At 47.1% G+C, this 20,679-nt stretch overlaps 13 protein-coding genes across 13 annotated transcripts; 5 read left to right on the top strand and 8 right to left on the bottom strand.

Annotated features, from left to right (window-relative positions):
- Positions 1-197: 197 nt before the first annotated feature.
- On the bottom strand, positions 198-1,223 carry A1O9_11501 (uncharacterized protein; the record flags this gene model as incomplete). Its single annotated transcript, XM_013399397.1, has 1 exon — positions 198-1,223. One exon carries the CDS (start codon positions 1,221-1,223, stop codon positions 198-200), a length of 1,026 nt encoding a protein of 341 aa, XP_013254851.1.
- A 471-nt stretch (positions 1,224-1,694) lies between these two features.
- A1O9_11500 (uncharacterized protein) lies at positions 1,695-2,217 on the top strand (the record flags this gene model as incomplete). The annotated part of the gene is made up of 3 exons (XM_013399396.1): positions 1,695-1,844; positions 1,915-2,087; positions 2,145-2,217. The coding sequence occupies 3 exons, from the start codon at positions 1,695-1,697 to the stop codon at positions 2,215-2,217; spliced, it is 396 nt and encodes a 131-aa protein (XP_013254850.1).
- A 264-nt stretch (positions 2,218-2,481) lies between these two features.
- On the bottom strand, positions 2,482-3,456 carry A1O9_11499 (uncharacterized protein; the record flags this gene model as incomplete). Its single annotated transcript, XM_013399395.1, has 2 exons — positions 2,482-2,786; positions 2,832-3,456. 2 exons carry the CDS (start codon positions 3,454-3,456, stop codon positions 2,482-2,484), a joined length of 930 nt encoding a protein of 309 aa, XP_013254849.1.
- Positions 3,457-3,808: 352 nt separating this feature from the next.
- On the top strand, positions 3,809-4,927 carry A1O9_11498 (uncharacterized protein; the record flags this gene model as incomplete). The annotated part of the gene is made up of 1 exon (XM_013399394.1): positions 3,809-4,927. One exon carries the CDS (start codon positions 3,809-3,811, stop codon positions 4,925-4,927), a length of 1,119 nt encoding a protein of 372 aa, XP_013254848.1.
- A 547-nt stretch (positions 4,928-5,474) lies between these two features.
- Positions 5,475-7,379, bottom strand: A1O9_11497 (uncharacterized protein; the record flags this gene model as incomplete). The annotated part of the gene is made up of 3 exons (XM_013399393.1): positions 5,475-6,210; positions 6,260-7,080; positions 7,134-7,379. The coding sequence occupies 3 exons, from the start codon at positions 7,377-7,379 to the stop codon at positions 5,475-5,477; spliced, it is 1,803 nt and encodes a 600-aa protein (XP_013254847.1).
- A 501-nt stretch (positions 7,380-7,880) lies between these two features.
- On the bottom strand, positions 7,881-8,695 carry A1O9_11496 (uncharacterized protein; the record flags this gene model as incomplete). The annotated part of the gene is made up of 2 exons (XM_013399392.1): positions 7,881-8,247; positions 8,313-8,695. The coding sequence occupies 2 exons, from the start codon at positions 8,693-8,695 to the stop codon at positions 7,881-7,883; spliced, it is 750 nt and encodes a 249-aa protein (XP_013254846.1).
- A 927-nt stretch (positions 8,696-9,622) lies between these two features.
- A1O9_11495 (uncharacterized protein) lies at positions 9,623-10,492 on the top strand (the record flags this gene model as incomplete). Its single annotated transcript, XM_013399391.1, has 3 exons — positions 9,623-9,878; positions 9,941-10,030; positions 10,083-10,492. 3 exons carry the CDS (start codon positions 9,623-9,625, stop codon positions 10,490-10,492), a joined length of 756 nt encoding a protein of 251 aa, XP_013254845.1.
- Positions 10,493-10,876: 384 nt separating this feature from the next.
- Positions 10,877-12,553, bottom strand: A1O9_11494 (uncharacterized protein; the record flags this gene model as incomplete). The annotated part of the gene is made up of 1 exon (XM_013399390.1): positions 10,877-12,553. The coding sequence occupies one exon, from the start codon at positions 12,551-12,553 to the stop codon at positions 10,877-10,879; it is 1,677 nt and encodes a 558-aa protein (XP_013254844.1).
- A 564-nt stretch (positions 12,554-13,117) lies between these two features.
- On the top strand, positions 13,118-14,204 carry A1O9_11493 (uncharacterized protein; the record flags this gene model as incomplete). Its single annotated transcript, XM_013399389.1, has 2 exons — positions 13,118-13,273; positions 13,329-14,204. 2 exons carry the CDS (start codon positions 13,118-13,120, stop codon positions 14,202-14,204), a joined length of 1,032 nt encoding a protein of 343 aa, XP_013254843.1.
- Positions 14,205-15,032: 828 nt separating this feature from the next.
- A1O9_11492 (ubiquitin-activating enzyme E1) lies at positions 15,033-15,849 on the top strand (the record flags this gene model as incomplete). Its single annotated transcript, XM_013399388.1, has 2 exons — positions 15,033-15,045; positions 15,095-15,849. The coding sequence occupies 2 exons, from the start codon at positions 15,033-15,035 to the stop codon at positions 15,847-15,849; spliced, it is 768 nt and encodes a 255-aa protein (XP_013254842.1).
- Positions 15,850-16,129: 280 nt separating this feature from the next.
- On the bottom strand, positions 16,130-17,041 carry A1O9_11491 (uncharacterized protein; the record flags this gene model as incomplete). The annotated part of the gene is made up of 2 exons (XM_013399387.1): positions 16,130-16,902; positions 16,960-17,041. The coding sequence occupies 2 exons, from the start codon at positions 17,039-17,041 to the stop codon at positions 16,130-16,132; spliced, it is 855 nt and encodes a 284-aa protein (XP_013254841.1).
- Positions 17,042-18,437: 1,396 nt separating this feature from the next.
- On the bottom strand, positions 18,438-18,746 carry A1O9_11490 (uncharacterized protein; the record flags this gene model as incomplete). The annotated part of the gene is made up of 1 exon (XM_013399386.1): positions 18,438-18,746. The coding sequence occupies one exon, from the start codon at positions 18,744-18,746 to the stop codon at positions 18,438-18,440; it is 309 nt and encodes a 102-aa protein (XP_013254840.1).
- Positions 18,747-19,874: 1,128 nt separating this feature from the next.
- A1O9_11489 (uncharacterized protein) lies at positions 19,875-20,455 on the bottom strand (the record flags this gene model as incomplete). Its single annotated transcript, XM_013399385.1, has 4 exons — positions 19,875-20,015; positions 20,094-20,204; positions 20,265-20,337; positions 20,388-20,455. 4 exons carry the CDS (start codon positions 20,453-20,455, stop codon positions 19,875-19,877), a joined length of 393 nt encoding a protein of 130 aa, XP_013254839.1.
- Between the last annotated feature and the right edge of the window lie 224 nt (positions 20,456-20,679).

Here is a 20,679-nt window from a genome sequence, read left to right as displayed (position 1 = left end):
AATACAGCAAGATGCACTTGGCGACCGGAAAACCAAGCGTTCTACCGATCGCGAAGTCTCGATTGCCGATTTGATTTCTCAGACTTTTGTCCAAGGACGTTATCGCTATTGGATTGACGATGCTCAGTCCCCATGCTCACCCTTGTTTTTGGGGGCCAACAGCATCAAATGCATAGGACCTCGATCACATTATTGCCTTACTCCCAGGGATCGGCAACTAACTTGACTCCGCTGACACCCGCAAGGAGCCGATCAAGTGCGGCGTTGACCCCGCCCTTGAGTCCTCCCTTGACCTTCTCCACGGGATGGACAACAAGTCGTGCTTTTGCTAGAGCCTCAGGAAACCACGTCTCATATGTCCACTTCTCCAGATTCGTTTTGTCTTCGTCGAAGATGTCTGGCCATGACGCGAACTCGCGAATCACTCCCCCTGGCAGCGCTTCGGGACCAAACGAAGGGAGTGTTGCGTAAACCTTGCCACCACCTTGTGCAGCAACCACTTGAGCATTTAGAGCCACGGTCGCGGGAAGCCCGATGGTATCGACAACATAGCCGTATGGACCGTGATTCGTGAGATCTTGTACCAAGGCCCTTGGCTCTTGAGTGTGGTCAGCAACATAAAGTGCGCCTAACCTAGAGACGAAGTCCTGGTGATTTGGTGAACTTGTAGTAACAGCATCGTATCCGGCCTGGGTGACCCATTGTACAGCAAGGCTGCCGACGCTAGAGGTACCTCCATAGATCAAGATCTTTGTGTTCTGCGGTGTGGGTGCGCTCTTCAGTTCAGGTCTGTTCAACGACAGACGTACACCAAACAATCCCACAACAGTGGTCAAGTTTCCGATAAGGACAGCGGCATCTGTGAGATCGACTCCGTTGGGGGTCTTGCTGGCCGTGTCATCAGCCGCTAAGACATAGCGCTGATATGCACCGTACTGAATCCCAGTCTGAGTATATCTTTTTCGAACAGCCACTTTATCCCCGACTTTGAAATTCTTGATGTTGGACCCTATTGCCTCGACAGTGCCACCAAAAGAAAGACCAAGAATGGTTGGGTATGGGACAGGGAGCAAGGCCAGCCTGGCGATTTTGGATTCGATTGGATTAAATGAAATAACTTCATTCTTGACTAGGATTTCGTTTGGACCCGGTATATACCTCTCAACTTCCCTGATTTCCAGATCAGCTTTAGCAGATGGAATTATTGCAGCTAGGTTCGCCATTCTGAAGAGATCCGTCAATCTCACAGCTTGTTACTCTATGAGTGCAAATAATTATATATAAGTTTTCTGACTGAAGAGAGCTTCGTGGCACTCGCTTGAACGCAGTTGAGACATCAAACGTGATTCCCGCACCCAGTTGTTGATATGGCTCCTAACTCACAATCCCCGATCCCGTGCATGTTTCCACATCGGCTCGAAATGCTCCCAGAAGCCGATTCGAGTGGCGTGAATCTGGAGTGAACACTGGCAAGAGCTGCAACGGTAGGCGCATTCTCACATGTATCATCTGACGCACTTCCAAGCGCATCACCGGCTTCTTGTAGAAACAGTGTTCACGGGCTTGCGTCGGGAGTGCCTTCACAATCCATCCTCGGACACTCCCGGGGTTTATGTACTTAACGTGGAACTGCGTTATCTGATAGAGGTTCTCATGCTATTCTATGATAACGAAGAGCCAGACGAGTCACTGAAATGGATGATAACAAGCTGCTTACGCTCACATTCACCGTACGGAAAAAGGCTGGTATGAGCTTTGATGATTTCGTTGCCCATTTGAACGGTTACCATGGAGTTCTTTCTGCGGACTTATTGGCGGAATATGGCATCATCGAATACACCCAGGTATGCCGATTTCCATTATGGTCTGGGAAAACTAACTCGGCTATGGATCTTCAATAATGATGATACAAAGGATTTGATCCGTGAATCTCACGACGAGAAATTTGCTCCTTTTTCCGACTATGACGCCATTGCACAAATCACTTTTTCGAAGATCGAACATTTCCTTGCATATGGCCAGGACCCATACTTCCTTGAAGTTATAATGCCTGATCATCTGAACTTTGTGGAGGTTGGCAAGACAACGTATGTGCAAACTCTTTGGTTGTTGCTGAGCACAAGTTCCTAATGAATGTGCGATAGGATGACTCTGGGGAGAAAAAGCTATATGGTCCGAGATGGGAAATCATTGCATCCCAATATTCACAGGTCCTAGAAATAGTGCTTGGCTATCGTGTCAAGTTTGAATATTAAAGTACTAGTAATCCCTATATGTGCCACAATCAAATCTCTCCTGCTCCTCTGCGTAAGCAACCACTGAGAAAGGCTCCTGGGTGGTGTAATATAAAATTTAATTGCAGTCCTCGTCTGATATCTACGACATTCGCTACTTGGTTAATATCATGTCACTGCTTGCTCTAAGTACTTTATATGAGGACCATGAGGAGAGAAGCTAGATAAATAGTAGGAAGTTGGGTTTCTATCTGAAGAGTGTGGGTAGTTGTTCAAGTTTATGGCGATGAAAGAAGGATTTGAGATCATCAATCTTCAAATCGGGGTACTTGTCATTCTCGGAACTTCGCAACAAGGTCGAGCCATTGATTGTGTAATAGTTGTAATGTAGACCAAGCCACGCACCAGGGTCCCCAGGCGAGGCGTTTCTGGCCGAGATCATCTTTTCTTGTAGCTCTTGCAATGTACCTAAGTTTTCAAGCGAGAACTTAGTGCCATAACAAATTTCCAATGCGTCAGCGATTTGCTTAGGTGAATGCCTCTCACCACGCACTAGATAACGTTAGCCATTGGACTTAAAGAAGAGAATATCCTCACCGTTGAACACACCCGTAGCGCCTTGGTCACCCACAACCCTTGCGGTGAACTTGGCAGTATCCTCCATGGACGTCATGTCCCATGGCTCCTCGCCAGTACCCCAGTAACGAACTTTTCTGGACTCAACCTCAAGAGTTCCCATGAATGGACAAAACACTGCCTCGAAGAACCCTCCACTCAGAATGTGCACGGATTTGATTCGTCCTTCACTCTCTTTCTTTGCCAAGTATTCATCAACCTTGAGCTGGAAATCCTTGAATGGAAAGTCTCCTATCTTCAGTCCCCTGAAGTCGAAAGAAAAGTCTGATGCAAGATAACGTGGTACATTCTCCGCGATGCAAGCATCAATGAGTATAAGTTGTCCCCCCAGCATCAATTCTTCCGGTCCAAAATAGCAGCACACGCAAACTGATGCATTTCTAAGGGCGGTTCGAAGTTTTGTGACATCAGAGTATTCGGCTTTCACCAATGTGACAGAGGGATTCTGTGAAATGTGGCTAGGAACTTTCGCGGTGTCCCGGCAGATTCCTGTAATCTCGATATCCGGTTGCTCTAATAGATGCGAAGTGATGAGTTGCGCTACTCTGCTCGTAAATCCAGCAATCGCGACTCGACAAGGTTCCATTTTCAAAGCTGTTCGACAGTATGAAGAGCTTGCTGGACAACGTACTACGACATCAAAGAAATCACTACCGACAAGTCTTGAATAATATACAGATATGATGTTGGATTGGACTGGACGTTGTCGGGTGCCCGTGGTTCTATCTCCGGTCACGAGATCGAGGATGCATGAATCCGAAATTGTCAACGACCTTCAACTATTGCTAACATCTGCCTCATAGCTGAGCAGACTACATATAAATCTTTTGGATGCTGAAGATAACACAGTAACTTTATCAAGAGCTAAGATATGTCGCTTTGTTGGAGAGAACCAGACCCGGACTCAAAGACCATCAGAGGCATCAACAAGAGTGGAAATGGCGTTGGCATTAGAATCAACATTCGCGCACAAGAACTATGAGAGCGTCGAATCAATTCCTGTGGGTGTAGAGTCCGTAAGTGCCAAAAAGTCAATGACAGGACAGTGGCCCTGTGTTGGAACATACTATCGGCCAAAAGGGCAAGATCCAGAAGTCGCATTTATGCTCACACACTATTCCGCCGATTTCTCCAACCATTACTTATCGGGACCGTTGGCATCACGAGGGTTTGGCGTGCTTGGTTATGGGATCAGATTCAGAGCGCTGGAGGAGAAATTCGTTCTGGACAAGGCATTAGACGATATCGCAGCGGGCATTAAGTGGCTTTCCAACAATACAAAAGCGAAAAAACTCATCTTTATAGGGAATTCAGGAGGAGGATCCTTAATGGCTGCATTTCAGGCCACGGCTGAGCAGACATCGTCTCTGACAGGAGCTGACGCCTTCATTTTCTTGAACGCTCACCCAGGGAGAGCTGACGCCATTACTATGTATCTCGACCCTTCTGTCATTGATGAGTTTGACCCAACCCATCGTGATTCGTCACTAGATATGTACGACCCTGTCAATGGGCCTCCCTTCTCTCCGGAGTTCCAAGCATTGTATCGAAATGCTCAAATTCAACGCAACCATCGTATCACCGCATGGGCAAAGGCAGAGCGTGAGCGGTTGAGAAAAGCTGGGATTTCTGACCGTATATTTTCGGTGGATCGAACCTTTGCCGATCTAAGGTTTCTCGATCGCACCATCGACCCTTCGGATCGAAGAATGAACGTCTGCTTCTACGGAGAGCCAAAAGCCGCAAATAATGGTCCCGGCCTTCTTGCCCGCGCGACCACAATTGAGACTTGGCTCTCAATGTGGAGTTTGCAGGAATCAAAAGTCAGATTCGAGCTCATTGCTACTGAATTCACCTTACCCACTCTTGTAGTGCAGAGTACAGGGGATGTTGGTGTCTTCCCATCGACTGCCGAAAGTATCTTCAACATGGTGGGCTCAAAGAACAAAGAGCTTCGACTCGTACCTGGCGAACACTTTTTTGAGGATGGCCAGGAGAATCTCGAGGCTGTGGCTGACCTCATTGCAGAATGGACACAAAAGACACTTGGCCTCTAATGTCAAAGAATTGGGACATGCAAAGGATTTGGACTATAGAGTCATGCTTATTGTTGTCGAAAGATTACTAGTCCTCACTCTACGGACAATTGTTATGGATATCAAACGTCTCGAGCATTAAAAACTGGGCAGATAGCTGACGCTGGCTTGAAGTGTAACCTTGCCACGAGGCTGTCGGACCCGGCTGTCACCACCGCTCACTGCATCGGACTCAGCCTTCGCGTGACCTATCGCTTCGAATTTGATACTGAATCACTTCTAAGTGTCCGCTGCTGCATCTTTCACGATAGTGTAGTCACTCAAAGTATATTAAATGATATGTCTAAAGTTAGTGGCAGTGATAATTCTTGCTAGTACATATTTCTCTGGCTATATAATGATATCTCTTGTCCCTGCCAATGAAGGGAAGACGTGGACGGTCTTCATGGCGACGCTTATCTCACACTCTGTTTTGACCATTCTCTGGCCTTAAAATGAAGGACAACTTGGATGCAGGTGGACAAATAGGAGTCGATGTTATCATGAGGACCTCGTGGAAAGATATGTTCTACTCTGGTTCCCGTGAGGAACGATGATGCTTGGTCTGAAGTTTTTCAACCGGCGCATCAACCCGGAAATTCATTGTCTTGTGCAAATCTCCAACGAACAAGCACAATATGCATGCCAGAATACCAAAGGGAAGTGCAATATAGTAGATAACTCGGAGAGAGTCTGCATATGCCTGCTTGAGTGCAGCGGCTCCGACCGCGATGATTGAGGATGTGACTCCGCTGATTTTTCCTAGACCACTTGTGTCGCCCGATGACAGCGCGGTAATGAAAGCTGGGAGAGAGCTAGAGGGGAGACCGGCTTTGACAGCCGCCTCGCCAACCTGTTTCGGAATCTGAGTGGTCAATCCTTGATTGAGCGCGGCGGAGAAAATGGGCGTAAAGATAGCGATTGATACAGCGCGTGCGGAAGTTGTGATAGCGGTTGCGGTAGCTAATAGCTTATGGGGTGCAGAAAGCTGAACTCCCGCAACCACCAAGACAAGGGGACCACCAAAGCCGACACCAGCCAGAGCTACCAAGCCCAGCGACTGAAGGCCGTCATCTGGCTGGATTGAAGCAAGTGATCCGATGCCGGCAGTGAAGATCACGAATCCAACGAAAAGTGGTACCCGAATGGACCTGGCCTTAGAACTCCATATGGAGAACAATATACAGCTGATGAAAGCACAAATCCAGTATGGTAGAGCGCGACAAACCTGAAGAAACGGATCAGGTTCGAATAATACCACCGTCCTATACTCGTTAGCCAAGCCATCGTTGCATGGTCCTAATCAATACTCACATCACCGGAAAGAAGATGACGAATGAGAACACAACGATGCCCTCAAGGAACAGAAGAGCTACGCAGATTGCAAATGTTCGGCCCTGGGTTTTATCTCCACGGAACAAGTCGTGATGCATGACTCCAGTGCTGGTTCCACGCCACTCGTACACGCCAAACGCGATGAGCAAGAGACCACCAATGATAAGAGGAACGAGGGTGTTCACGTCTTTCCACGAGTATAAGGCTCCACCTAAGTTCAGGCCCACAATGAAGAGAGTGAGACCGGATGTGAGGAGACCGTTTCCCAGAAGGTCAAGCTTTCCAAGTTTCTGTCGTAGGGTCATTTCGGTAAGTAGATGTCGCTGAGGAGGGTTGTAGCCGAAGAACAAAGCAGCTACCGTCGCGCCCCAAATTGCGAATTGAAACCAATAGAAATTTCTCCATCCTTGATGCGCGTCCTGTTTCACCATGTATCCAATGATTAGAGGCCCTGAGATACCAGCAAGGAGCGCCGCACTGTTGCAGAAACCTTGAGCTAGTGGCCGCCACTTCCTGGGAAGTATTTCGCTTGGTACAGCGTAAGCCAGGGGCACAACAGCAAACCCAACACCAATCAGAGTTTGAGCAGCAATAAGTCGGTCAATCGAATGCGACCCTGGTGCGATTGCGCATCCAATAAATGCGGCTGTACAGCAGCCAACCAAAATGGATTTGCGAACCCGAAAAGTATCGGATACGGACGAGATCATTGGTCCCAGCACCGCTTGGACAAGAGACAGTGCGTTCGGGATCCAGGTTTGACTAGGAGTAGCGTCGAGATCCCGACCGATGAAGGTAAGCTACCAGAATCCGGGTCAACTTTAGTGACGGACGGGAAGCGAATCAAACATACCACAGCAGGAGGCCCCTGCAACGCGATCACCATAGCGTAGTTCAGGAGAAACATAGCTGCAAGTGCAACGTATGTCCTCATGTGTAGTTCTGGCTCCTCCTCTTCATCGAGATAGGCGATATCCGCGTTCACTTCATCCCCTTCAACATTTTGCGCATCAGAATTGTCCTCGACCTCGTCCTTATGAGCAAAGATTTTCTCAGTAATAGGAACGCGAATTGTGCTGGAGTCAGTATTACCCGCCATATTGATTTGATAGCGAGCTGTAGAAGACGAAGGGAATAGCTAAGGAAATGTCTCGGAGACCTCGTCTTATAGTCAGCTGCAAGATACTAAAGGTCTGAATCGCCTTCCCCATGGACTAGTCGACACCCTCTACCGTTGTTTCCCCAGAGTTTCTCCGCAAGAGTTTGAAACCCGCTTACGCCCCGATTTTTGAAGGCTGTAATTTGCGTCTGTGCGAAGTCTATCCCGCTGGGTGCATCTCCCGTTCACGTGGTCGTGGTCTTGTCAGTATCCTTCCTGTGGTATTCCTGTGGTACCTGTGAATCAACAAAAATCCTACATGAGCTGGCGAGACGGCCACGGCAGCAAGAACAGTCGCATGCACGAAGCGACGTTGAAAGAGCTCCGATATAATGAAATTAAAATCTATCAGGTAATTGTATCTTTATCAGATCTTAATCTAGATAATCAAGCTACGCAGCACTATACATGCGTTCTCGTAATGCACTCATGCCAGAGCATTTAGTAAACCTCTTGAGCACCAGTTTGGCGCATCAAATTCAAGTCCGGCTTTAGACCTCGCACTGCAGCTTCAGGCTCCTGCTCGGCGGTCGCATCTTGGATCCGCTGAAGTGCTTGTTTCACTTCGGGTTTGTTGAACATGATCTTTGTCCAGCGTTCCAGCAACGGATAATCATCTAAAGGCAGGCCAATATATGCACTTGAACGCATCCAAGGAATGTAGTGAATGTCGGCGGTTGTGAACTTTCCAGGGAGGATGGTGTCTCCTCCGCTTTTCATCAGCTGTGTTTCCACCACGCCATAGACTCGGTGGACTTGTTTAATGTATCGTGCAGCAGCATCATCGTTTGTTGGCTGGTGATAGTATCTAACAAAAATTAGCGGCAACAGAGCAGGGAAATTGACAGACATTGGGGTGCAAAGGTAACTAACTTGAACCAGACCACCTGGCCTGTGAATGGTCCGAGTGTTGTCACCAGCAAATACTCCCAGGCCTCAAGGTCCGCTCTAGCTTGCTCACTATTGTCAACCGGACCTAGAAGATTATCGGTGTCGTACTGACGCTTTAGGTAATTCAGAATAGCGCCACTTTCCCAAGATGTCACGTTGGTATTCGGATCCTCCAGTGCCGGGACTCGTCCATTAGGATTGATTTTGACGAAGTCTGAGCCTTTAACACCTTTTCTATTGTTGTCGTTGAACTCCCATATCTTGACGTTGTAGGGAATTTGCAGTAGTTCGAGCGCAATTGCTACCTTAATCGGGTTTGGGGCTGTTGGATGGGCATGCAGAAGGAGGGGCTTCAGTGAAGTCATGCTGATCTGTTGGGACAACGTTGTCGCAAGTTGTGAAGCAATTGAGATATGAATTGTAGAACACGAAAACTGTTCTAAGCAGTAGGCTGGCACAATATAAAAGGTGCCTCCGTCGCAATGTAGTCAGTCCCTCCTAGCCGCCTATTAGAAGCTTCCTTTCAGTTTGTGACAAGCATGAATATTATGATGGGAAGAGAAATTCACATGAGACGATTAACAATTAGATGGAGCCAGTTGCTGTAGCTCGAATCCTTGGCTTGACGGCAGAGACGCCCGCTCGTCGAGGTCATTCCAAATTTGACTTTCCGAAGCTTTTGGTCGAGCAGGGATGAGGCTGATACCCCTTAGGAGCAGGTATGAACGGGCTTTCATCGGATTGAAGGAGTCGTTCTCGGAAAAGAAGGAATGAACCCTGCTGCCCTGGCTACACATAGTTGCCGACCGTTATTGCCGCTGAATTTGTCACTCGGAATCAGTCTCCTAACACGTGATATTGAACTACTCCGGACACGTGACCTGGCCATTCGGCTTTTGGGCTTCACGCACCTCGTTCGAGATTCCAGGCAGGCACGCTGGATTTCGAAGTTGCATGAATATCTGTTCAGAGAACCAAGGCAGCGGGGCAAAATATCTTCTGTTGCTGCCAGAATGGCCTGATCATGAACAAAAATATGCATTTGTCAGCGATGTCTATCCATTTGAGATATTTGTCCCCGGCCCGCTTAACATCATGCCACTCTTATTGAGTCGGAAGTTCTTGACTCCAGACCGAGTTCATTACATCAAGGACGGAGATAAGCGGAGCTATTCGGTGAAAGTATGTCATCAAACAATCTCTCAAGAAGGGGGTCGAAAATGCTGTAGGTTTTCACCAGCCGTCCCGAAGGACGATCATCTACGGTCTCATTAGCAATAGGAGAAAAAAAAATGGAGAGAGTCCTTGTTGTTGGTGCCACAGGAAATATTGGCGTTTCTGTTGTTATTGGAGCCTTGAAGGCAAATCGAGAAGTCCTTGCTATTGTTCGCAACCAAGTTGCTGCGGAAAAGCTTTACCACCACGCTGGAACAAGAACAGGAATCACGACAGTGGAAGCAGATGTAACCACCGAGAATGGCGTGCAAAATGTCGTTGACCGCGTGAGGGCGGGCGAATTTCCCGCTTTCCAACATGTTTACGTGTCAGGTATATCCACCAAAACTCTACTTTTGCTGATGCAGAGTGCACCTTAGCTCACCAGCGCATAGTCGGAGCTTTCAACCCTCAAACGCCTATTTACAAGGTGGAATTTGACTACTACCGGGAGACAATGAGAATCAATAGCGAATGCGCCTTTTGTGAGTGTAACAGAAGATAAGTTTGCTGACAAGCCTAATCATCTTCTCGTAGATGCATACCGCGCAACCATTCCATTCCTTGTCGAACAGGGGGACGCGAATGCTACTTGGACGCTAGTCACTGGTGGTGCTGGGAACCAAGGTATCGGTGGCGTCACGGGAATCTCGCAAGGTGCCTTGTACTCACTAGCAGCTGTTGCTTGCCGCGAACTACAAAAAACCAACATACGCTTCAATGAAGCATATCTGGACTACCGGGTCGAGTATGACGAGAATTGCGAGGGAGAGGTCAACAAGTGGAAAATGAAGGCATCGGATTATGCAAGGATCTATGAACAGATCCTGACTCACAAAGATATCAATGCATGCAGGGTGATTACGGAGTCTCCGAGAGACGTCCAGACGATCAGATATGAGAAGAAGTTGGCAGGACTGAATACAGCAAACTCTTGGGGTCAATAAAAGCGATTAAACAGGCGACGGCTTGCTTTGTCTGTCTGTTGCAAGCCGTTCACCATAGAGGATTGAGCTTTTTGGTGAGTGGAACAGAGTTAGTAGGCTCCACCATACATAGCATGATAAATCCACACCAGGGATAAATTGTGACTCTTCTTTTCGTGGGGTATCATATTTCTCACCGAACTACAACGTGATATTCACAGTGCAGAGAAGTAACGGTATTTTTAGAAAGTGCTCGACGAGTTGGAAAAATAGAAATCCCAGTGTCTTTGATGGCCCATGGGTCTTCGAGGAAAAGGGTACAGAGGGCTGACGACCGACCCGTCACTAGAAATTCGGGAAATCTTAGTTGATTGCAATCTACGAAGCTTCTCATTGAGTGGTTGTCTAGCTATCAATAATGGGCAAGACGAGATAACTGTCAAAAGCCCCCCCGGTGTGAATAAAATGCCTTCCTTTGTTCGCTGAATCCTCATGGAGCAGCATTTGTGGGATATTTTCATTGCGAAAGATATCAGTGCCTTGAATAGTCATCTTCAAGGATTCCCCGGCGAAGAATCGTGTCGACGTGGCTACAATCTCGATATCCACGGGCACAACCTCTCCCGGACGTAGTAGTAGTTTCCGTTTGTGTGTTAACCATGGTCTATTATGGTGCGTCAGCTCTTGGTCGAGTTCTCTATGACTGGCACGAATCCAGCCAAGCCCAAGCGGTCCATCATCAAACATAGAGAACGCGACAAATGGAAGTAGCTTCCCAGTTACATTCAGTTTATCCAACTGAACAAATAGGTCGAGGTCATCGCCAATATCAGTCGAAACCCACAGCCTTAATCTCATACTTCCTGTGACCTCGGTAGGTTCTTTGAATTTATAAATAAATTGCGCATTTTCAACTTTGGAGAGCCCGTCGTAGCTAACACTAGACATTCCTAAGGGTAGCTCATCGGTCATTTGTCCATAGGCAGCTTGGAGGTATATCTGGGAGAATCTTGTTCGTTTAATCGGCCATTCTTCTTCGGCACGCCAGAAACCTTCGTATGCTTTATCCCGAATCTCTATCAGTACTCGAGGCCATGAATCCACTTCAGTCAATTCATCTTTGAGATACTTTGCATAAAATTGTTCTTGTTTCAAAAGACTAGATGGGCGGTAGAAATACTCCCACTTTTTCGATGCGTGTACTTCGAGCCACTTCTCTGTAGAACTAATGTAGGTAAAGCCGTTGAGAGCGCCTCGAGTATGTAAGCCAAAGTCGCCCCAGTCGGCAACAACATAAGCTGGGACCTTAATGGCCGAAAGGTTCTCCGCTCGCTTAGTTTCATGATATGCATCAAGCATTTCGTGGGCTTTATGATTTGCAGCATAATTTTCGGTCTTATTGTAGGAGAATTGACAGGACCAATCTGTAAAGTGAACGAATTTTGTTTCTGGAATACCGCCAGTATGGAGATGATCGCGATAAACATCGGTAAAGCCTTCCCATGGATTGATACAGCTGAGATGAGGTGGGTTTAGCTGCGCTATCCGCCACTGAACAATTGCTAGGTATGATACTCCGCATAGTCCTACTTTACCATTCGACCACGGCTGAGTTGCAATCCATTCTATTACATCATAGCCATCAACTGCAAGTTGGCCGCTGAGGATTTCTACATCCCCTTCAGATGCCCATGATCCACGACTATCACCATTAACCACGGTATACCCGCGCTTTGTCCAGTAGAGTGGGTCGCAGCCCTCCCAGACGGCATACTTCGAGACTGTCCCAGGAGGCACGCCAGAATTTGGGAACATGTCAAAGTTCTTCAGTACGTGTTTGCCGTAGGGTGACCAAGTCATGAGGGTAGGAAGTTTTCTAGATGATCCCTCAGGTCGAAGGATGTCGACGTAAACCTTGACTCCGTCTCTCAGTGGCACAGCAACATCGCGAACAATGGTCATGCCATCCACGTTCTCAATTTCATTTGGGCGAAAACCGGGGTATTTCCCTTTCTTGGGATCAACCCCGTCCTTCCATATTAATTCGAAGCTTTCATTGATTGGAAGTTTTGCTGAAGCCATCTTGGATTGTACTCTTGCAGATAAATCGTGGGAAAATGTCGATCATAGGTACTCAAAGGTCAAAAGTAGTCTATGAAAACGAACCAACTAGGTCGTTATTTGATATTTATTCGAGAAGCGCTCGGATTAATAGAACGACATATTCTATTCAACCCATCGGTACAGAGGCAGAAGTGTTTGCCCCTGCGCCGTCCTCGGGCCCATTGGTTACTTCGAATCTAGGCAGGGTCCAGGAATTCCGCCGGGTGTACCTAGGTGGCTGCTGCGAGCGACCCCGTGATCGGAGTTATTTTCCTTTGGGTGTTAGTCGGCAGTTCGGCTGAAGTGCGTACCGGGCCGACCAAGCTCTCCAAGGGCAAGGAAGGGTAGTGCTGATTATGTTAGATGAACACGTTCACAGTTCGAGAAGGTTGCAGAACGGAGATGTACTCGGAGTTACCGGAACATTCGAAGGTTTTCGATCTTCAGCTTTGATATTAAACATGCTCAGACACGATTCGAACACTTCGCGACCTGATATTGGCCGCCAAGACTGTCGCACTTGTTCAAGCACTTGATGAAAACATGGCAAAAGAGATCGAAGGTTATGAGGGTTATGTGAACAAAGTGATCCCATTCAAAACGATTGGAGATCTTGAATTGAGTGTAGACGTGTTGTACCCAATCAAAAAGCCTTCATTTCCCTCTCCGGTTCTGGTACACTATCATGGAGGATTTTTGGTAGGTTCTTGCTAAGGTTTAGTGTGACGATTTTTGACGGAATGCGTCTTTATAGGTATTTGGAGATCGCTATATGTTCTTCCCAGAGTGGCTGGCTCAAGCATGCGTCAACCGAGGTTGGGTCTTCGTCACACCGGACTATAGACTAATTCCCGAGACTACAGCACATAAATCATTGGAGGATGCTGTGGATGTCTATCAATGGGTTTTAAAGTCTCTTCCAAGTTTAATTGATATCGAGCTAGGTCCAGCTATTCTTGCAGGCTCTAGCGCCGGTGGCTTCCTAGCATTGTCAACTTCGGTGCTCGTCGAAAACAAACCAGCTGCGACGTTTTGCGTTTATGGGATGCTGGATATGATCAACAAGCACTACCTCACTAAAGGTAGTAATATATTTGGTCTACCTGTTTTCGATACTACCCAAATAAGAGAAGAGCTCAAAACGATTAGAGATCAGCCAGTCCTTACGAGTTACGCCTACCCAGAGAATTCTGCGCAAGACCCCCGCCTTAAAATTATCTCAACACTTCATATCGACGCACTTTTCCCTGACTATATGACAGGCGTACTGGGTCTGAGTGAAAAAGTAGCTAAAGAAGGACCAGAAGCGATTTCCGCAGACCAACGTAAGCTGTATCCCTTAACGTTCGGGCGGTTGAACGACCTCCCTCCTGTCCTCCTTGTCCATGGCCGAAACGACTCGGCTGTACCCGCAGCTTTGAGCGATGTTGCCGTTGAGAAGCTTCAGGCAGCTGGTGTTTCGGTGCACGCAGAGTTTCCAGACGTTGCACAGCATGGCTACGATCGAGCAGCTGGGAGAAAACTAGAGTCAGAGTCAACAGAAGAACTCAGAGGCCAAGGTTTTGAGAGCTTACGGAAGTCCCTCAAGGTGCTGGATAAGATTGTGGCCGAGGCATCGACGATTCATTAGCATTGTCCCATCGTTTTGAACAGCACAGCCATCTTCGGCTGTGGGATGGTGCTCGCATAACAGTCACGATAGTCAGTTAGAGGGAAGTCACCTAGAAGTGATCTTGTAGTTCGGAACGCAATATCAAGCAACGTATTGTGAAATCTACGCAAATTCCATCCAGTGATGTGCTTGTTTCCGCATGTATCTAAGAAGACTATGCTTTCATTTGATCCGATCATCCTAGCCCTGCAAGCTCCGAGGCTGAGAACAGCCTGGGGAGAAGGACAACCGATTTTTCGGGTATAATTCGAATGATTGATTTCACCAACGCAGATGATATCGGCATTAGCGGGCCGCTGGCTGCCAGAGCAGGTTCAAGGCTGTACTTAAAGATGCTGTACGATAACCCATAGTACTACACAAGTTAAGTACCCCAAAATTTCATGATCAAAGATTCGTGAAATATTACTACCATTTATTAGCAATGCAGGTCTGTATTATCCTTTCAAAATCTTTTCTTTATCATTTTTGTATGCACTATTAGGTTTAACTAACAGAGCGGCCGTTCAGGACGGAAAGACTGGACTTACTGATGCATCGGGCGAGTTCAGAAGACGATCCACGATTTTCCGCGAGTTCGTGTCCAGAGATCCAAAGGCCAAATTCCCAGCAGAGAAGGGAAGATACCACCTTTACGTCAGCTATGCTTGCCCATGGGGTCCGTATCCTCTCGTTAAGGGCCATACATTACAAATTTGACAAATTTCACTAGCACACAGAGCCTTAATTGTTCGAAAGCTGAAGGACCTAGAGAAAATTATCTCCGTTACCTGCGTGCACTGGCACATGGGAGAGAAAGGTGCGTGTTCTTTGATCAACAAAATACGACTGAAGATAATGTTCGTCAGGCTGGCGATTTGCCACGTCCGTTGAAAATCTTCCCGGCGATGATGTGACTCCGGATCCATTGCATCCAGGTTACAACCATATCCGCGATATATATCTTTCCGTTGATGCGGACTATCAGGGACGTTTTTCAGTGCCGATGTTGTGGGATAAACAGAGTCAGACTGTGGTTAACAACGAGTCAGCTGAGATTATGAGAATGCTGAACACTGAATTTGATGGGCTTTTGCCGGACTCGAATAAGTCCAAGGTACTTAATCTCCTACCGAACGACCTTCTGAGCAGAATTGAAGAGACCAATCTATGGATTTATGAGGATATAAACAACGGTGTATACAAATGTGGATTCGCATCGACACAAGGAGCATATAACCGCAACGTAACACAGTTATTCAAATCCCTCGACCGGGCCGAATCGGACCTCGCAGGTTCATCTGGTCCATTCTATTTTGGTGATTTACTCACTGAGACCGACATCAAGCTCTACACGACTCTGATCCGCTTCGACCCAGTCTACATTCAACATTTCAAGTGCAATATCCGAGACATCCGTTCTGGCTACCCAAATATTCATAAATGGTTAAGAAATTTGTACTGGACGATTCCTGCATTCTGCGAAACTACAGAGTTTGAGCACATCAGGAACCATTATACAAAAAGTCATAAGAATATCAATCCATCGGCAATCACGCCTGTCGGCCCTATGCCTAACATCTTAGAGCTGGAGCAAGAGGTTGGCGCTGTGCGAAAGACGTAGGGTGTCAAGTTTGAAATCAATAGTATAAGGAGCTGTGGAGGTATTTGTTGGACCTCCAGTCTGAAATCTTAGTTTGTAATGCAATGGATATCCCTCAATACGCAATTTGACAATCAAGTCGAGGAATAAACCAATCTTGTGGGACTGACAGTACCTCGACTACTGCTAAATACGCATGGTGCCCTTTAAATCGGCAATATCGCCTCGAGATTTGACATCTTACTATGCTCATTGACCGTGAAGATGCATTATATTGGGATTTGTGATGAATTCCTTTCGATCAAATTGCTGTATACCCTCCATCTACAGGGAGCGAAACTCCCTGTATGAAGCTCGCTTTGTTACTGCAAAGGAAGATACAGGTATCAGCAATTTCCTCTGCTTGGCCCCAACGCTTCATGGGTGTCATAACGTTAACTGCATGGGCTTCTATAACCCTGCGCATCTTCTCGTTGGCATGTGTCATCGGTGTTTCGATTGTGCCAGGGAGCACTGCATTTACTCGTATGCGGTGAGCTGCATAATCTAATGCATCGGACCGAGTCAGCGCAAGGACACCAGCTTTGGACGCGCAATAAGCTGGTGAATTTGGCATCGCGGCCAGGGCAAGTCCCGAGGAAATATTGACAATTGCTCCCCGCTGCGCTCGAAGAGCAGGAATTCCTGGAAAAACCTCGGAATCCAATGGCTGCGACTTCATTATCCGCAACTCCTCTCGTGCGCAAAGAAAAATACCACGAAGATTGACAGCTATGGTACGGTCGAAGTCGGACGTAGAGCAAGTATCTGTGGGACTTGCGGGCAGTGTGATCCCTGCGCAATTGATTGCATAGTCTATACGCTTGAACTCGCGGTGAATAGTTTCGAATGATGCTGCAACCGATGATTCGTCGGCGACATCGCAAGCCAAGGTCAAAATTTTGAGATCTGCATTTGTATCCTCTGATTCAATGAATGATCGTACTGCAGCGAGTCCGGCCTCGTTCTGATCCAGCAAGGCTATCCACGTACAGCCCTGAAGTGCAAGCCGATGTGCTACAACCCGGCCCATACCTACATGATATCTCAGTCAGAGCAGGCATAGAGAGGTAACGCGTGCATATAGCATACCAGAACCTCCTCCTGTGACAACTGCTGTTCTTGGCATTTCCACCACCGCACTGGGGTGGGCAGTATTGTTACCTGTCGCCATAATCAATGCTGTGTACAACGAGCAATTCGTTTGGTTATTCTCATGCGCAACTAAAAGACAACATCAATCGTTAGTAGGGCTTCATTTCACGATATAGTATATATGGATGCAGAAGCGTGCACCAGAATACGAATGTTCCACAAAGGTTCTCCGATCACGAGGGCTCTGAGATCAGAAGCGAGTAGATTGTGGGGTATGTAGTCCGGGGGAGTACGTCGGGTGCGTCGATACTAATGTTTCCACTTTTGCTTCAACTAGTGGCCAATATTCGAGACAGCTATAAGAGAAAATATTCAGAGCTCCCCGGGTGGCAGCGTGTTTTACAACTTTTGGGGTGCCCCATGATTTTAGACTTGGTGCACACGATACTGAACGGTACTAACCCGTTATATCCAACGTTCACTCAAAGCTCAACAATATGTCGCCTTCAATAGACTGGCCTGAGACAACCGCGCCCAGACCCATTCTAGATTTGCTAAACACCTTTTTTGCCTTGTTAGATGAGCCAACCGAAGAAGCAAGTCAAGCATGGTCTGAACTATTCACGGAGGATGGGGCATATCTCTTCTCCAGGACCGCACAGTTCTTGGGACGACAAGGCAAGTAAATCAACGTTGACAGACCCAAGCGGCCAACTCCTTTGTTTCGTTCAAGCACGCGTGGCTTTCGGAGCTGACGTTGCCTCACAGACATTCGTCGTCAGAGAGATGAGATCCAAGCTTCTTGGCCACACATGACACACTTCGTGGATGCGGTTTACACCTCGGATCCGGAAGGCCTTCATGTTGTAGTCCGAGGCGGTTGGTCGGTTCCCCGAGAAGGCGGAACGAGTGTCAATGGCCGATCTGTTGCGGCCTACGACCTGATCAAGGACAAGGGAAGATTTTACATCGAGAAGTTGGAGATCTATGCAGTACGTATAGCCTGATTATTTCGTGGATGGTAGGAACTGACAGACAGCACCCATAGGATCCAACCGTTCTCGTATCTCTGATGTCTGGGAAGTAAACACCCAGCACTGTTCGCGGAGTCGCCAACCAGATCTCGAACCCGTTCGGTGAGCGATCGAGGACGCGTTTCATCTTTCGAAACTCTTCTTACAGGCAAACCAACATAACTAAAGGGATGAAGTATAATTTAGTTAGGGACGTCAATGTTCCAAGAAGCATCGTGCTCAAGCTCGATTAGCATAAAGTGCACGTCGATTCGAGTAAGCAATAAATCTAAATGAGTGAATCCTATTTTCAGATCCCGAAATTTCAAGTAGCGAGCAGCCTCAATGATCAGACAGAAGTGTGAACCCGTCCCAGTGCAGCATTTCATTGGTAGGCTGGTGCTGAACTGGAGCCAAATGAGCGCTTCCCGAATCGCATCCAAGCACATTGTGCCAGATCTATCACCTATAATCCAGCCAGGAAACCCCAGTCAATCTCCCAACTTGCACAGTTACATCACTTGCACCGTAGCTCGCTAGGAAGCAAACAACGTCTGAAATTTCAGCTGGAGCTGCTATCCTCTTCAATGGAGTTCTCTGCGGTGGATTTGCCTCGAGCCACGCCCTCATTTCCGGACTGGGATTTGTCGCTGGTGTACCAACCATTCCTGGCAAGACAGCGTTAACACGGATACTGTCCTTGGGTAAGTCAACTGCATCTGCACCCGTGAGATCCAAAACTGCAGACTTTGCCGCAGTATATGCGGGCATACCTAGCTGTGTGTGGAGAGCAAGACTTGCGGATATACTGATGATCGCCCACCCTGGGTCCTATACGATGGTATTTGGGCATCTGGATACGCTTCACTGGTCTTGGTCTGACTTCGCATGATATTGATTGCTTCGCGTGAACAAAGCCACAGACAGCGACAATTGAAGTTGTATTGTCGATCAAAGTCTTCAAGTGACAACTCCATGCTCGATGCACCTAGAACTACTATTCCTGCTGCGTGAATAGAGTAGTCCACACCAGAAAAGGTCTTATCAATCTGGCGGTAAGCGCTGGCCACGGCTTCTGGGTTAGAAATATCGAGAAGAACATAGACGAGCCGTATTGATGCATTTATCCCCTCTATGAGTTTCTTGGTATCTGCAAGGCCATTTTGATCGCGGTAAAAAATACCAATTCCTGTATAGCCTGCTCGAACAAAATTGACGGCAATATTCCGGCCAATCCCTCGTAGAGTCAGTATCAGATCTTGCACAGTTCGTGGTACAGAATGTGATTCCCCGTAAAGGAAACGCACGTACCAGAAGCCCCGCCAGTAATTAGAGCAACGCCAGGAATGTTGGCGTAGTTCATGCTGAACTCAATCTCGAGGAAGCACTAACACTCGATTCTCGTGTACTAAGCTATGCATTACACGAGATTCTTATAAGATTTGGAAGAAAATGGCAGGGCAATCTATGATTCCGCAAGTGAGCGGCCTCAGCAGAGAGTTCTTGCTCTGGGCCATAATCAAAAGATCAACCACAGTGTTATTACTTGTCATATTGGATGTATACTACTGGAGACTCCTTATTGAATCCGCAAACTGAGAGAACCCTACGGTATAAGTCGAACGTGATAGTGGCGATTCGTGTACTCTCCGTGCAATATTTGTGTGCCGTATTTGTTATGTTTCAGTAACAAGATATATTTAGTTGAATAGCAATGAATGAACGAGTCCCTTGAGAAATCATATGCGGTCTTCAAAATCGGTTGCACATTCTATGAATGAAAGCGACGCTACCTGATAACTGGACTCAGAGCAGTCTATCAGCCTGTCTGTCCTCATAATTGAGTTTTCCATAGGAGCAGAGGCCTCACGCACCTCCAGACGCCACATTTCATAGATTCTATTTAAAGACCTCTGGAAATGTCACATAATTATCATGCTTGAGTATATCGTAACCGATCATAACCTGTGCTTCCGAGCGTTTGACAAATTTTGATTCATCGGGCGCCACCAGACGCTTATATTCATCATCATTGAAAATCTAAGAAAGGATTAGTTGTTGTCTCACTCTTTAAGACGAGAACATAGCGTGAGTTGGCTCGTTTGTTGGTAGGCTCACTTGAACAAGATTCTCCAGAGAATTGACAACCATTGTAACTAGGCCATCATAGGAGGCAACTGGTAGTCCCAGCTTCTTGAGCTCTTCTTTGTTTGATCTGTCAATGTGAAACTTGAAGAGGTCAATTGATGATGGCGACGACGCAGCGCCCCGAAGTTATCTGATTCTTACTTGTGAATATGTTATCAGCTTGTCTTTGTAAACTGGGACTTTAAGGAAGAGCTTTGGATGCTCTTCGGACCAGCTATTCTTTGCATTAGCCTCTTACGGAAGGTGACTAGCTGGTTTACATACTACCGGTCAAATTCTTCATAGGAAATATCGTCTCTCTTGTTAATAGCGATGACAAGTTTCACTTGCATCTTGGGCTATCTTGAAGCTGATTGGATTAACTTGACTTGGAATAGTAATACTGTGGTGACCACCGATCTTCTAGAATATCAGGAGACACAATCTAGTTTGGAAAGTCGAAAGGGGTAAGAAGACCATCAGGTGATACCGTTTTGAGGAAACAAAGAAGCGATATCTCTAGTCCTATCAGAGGAATGTGGAGTTGAGAGAGAGCCTTGGTGGCTGCAGTGGGGTA

The sequence above is a fragment of the Exophiala aquamarina genome, assembly GCF_000709125.1.
Source record: "Exophiala aquamarina CBS 119918 chromosome Unknown aczIA-supercont1.18, whole genome shotgun sequence".
In the NCBI taxonomy this organism is placed as follows: Eukaryota; Fungi; Ascomycota; class Eurotiomycetes; order Chaetothyriales; family Herpotrichiellaceae; genus Exophiala; species Exophiala aquamarina.
The sequence above is the reverse complement of the archived record's forward strand: the minus strand, read 5'-3'. Positions and strand labels throughout refer to the sequence as shown.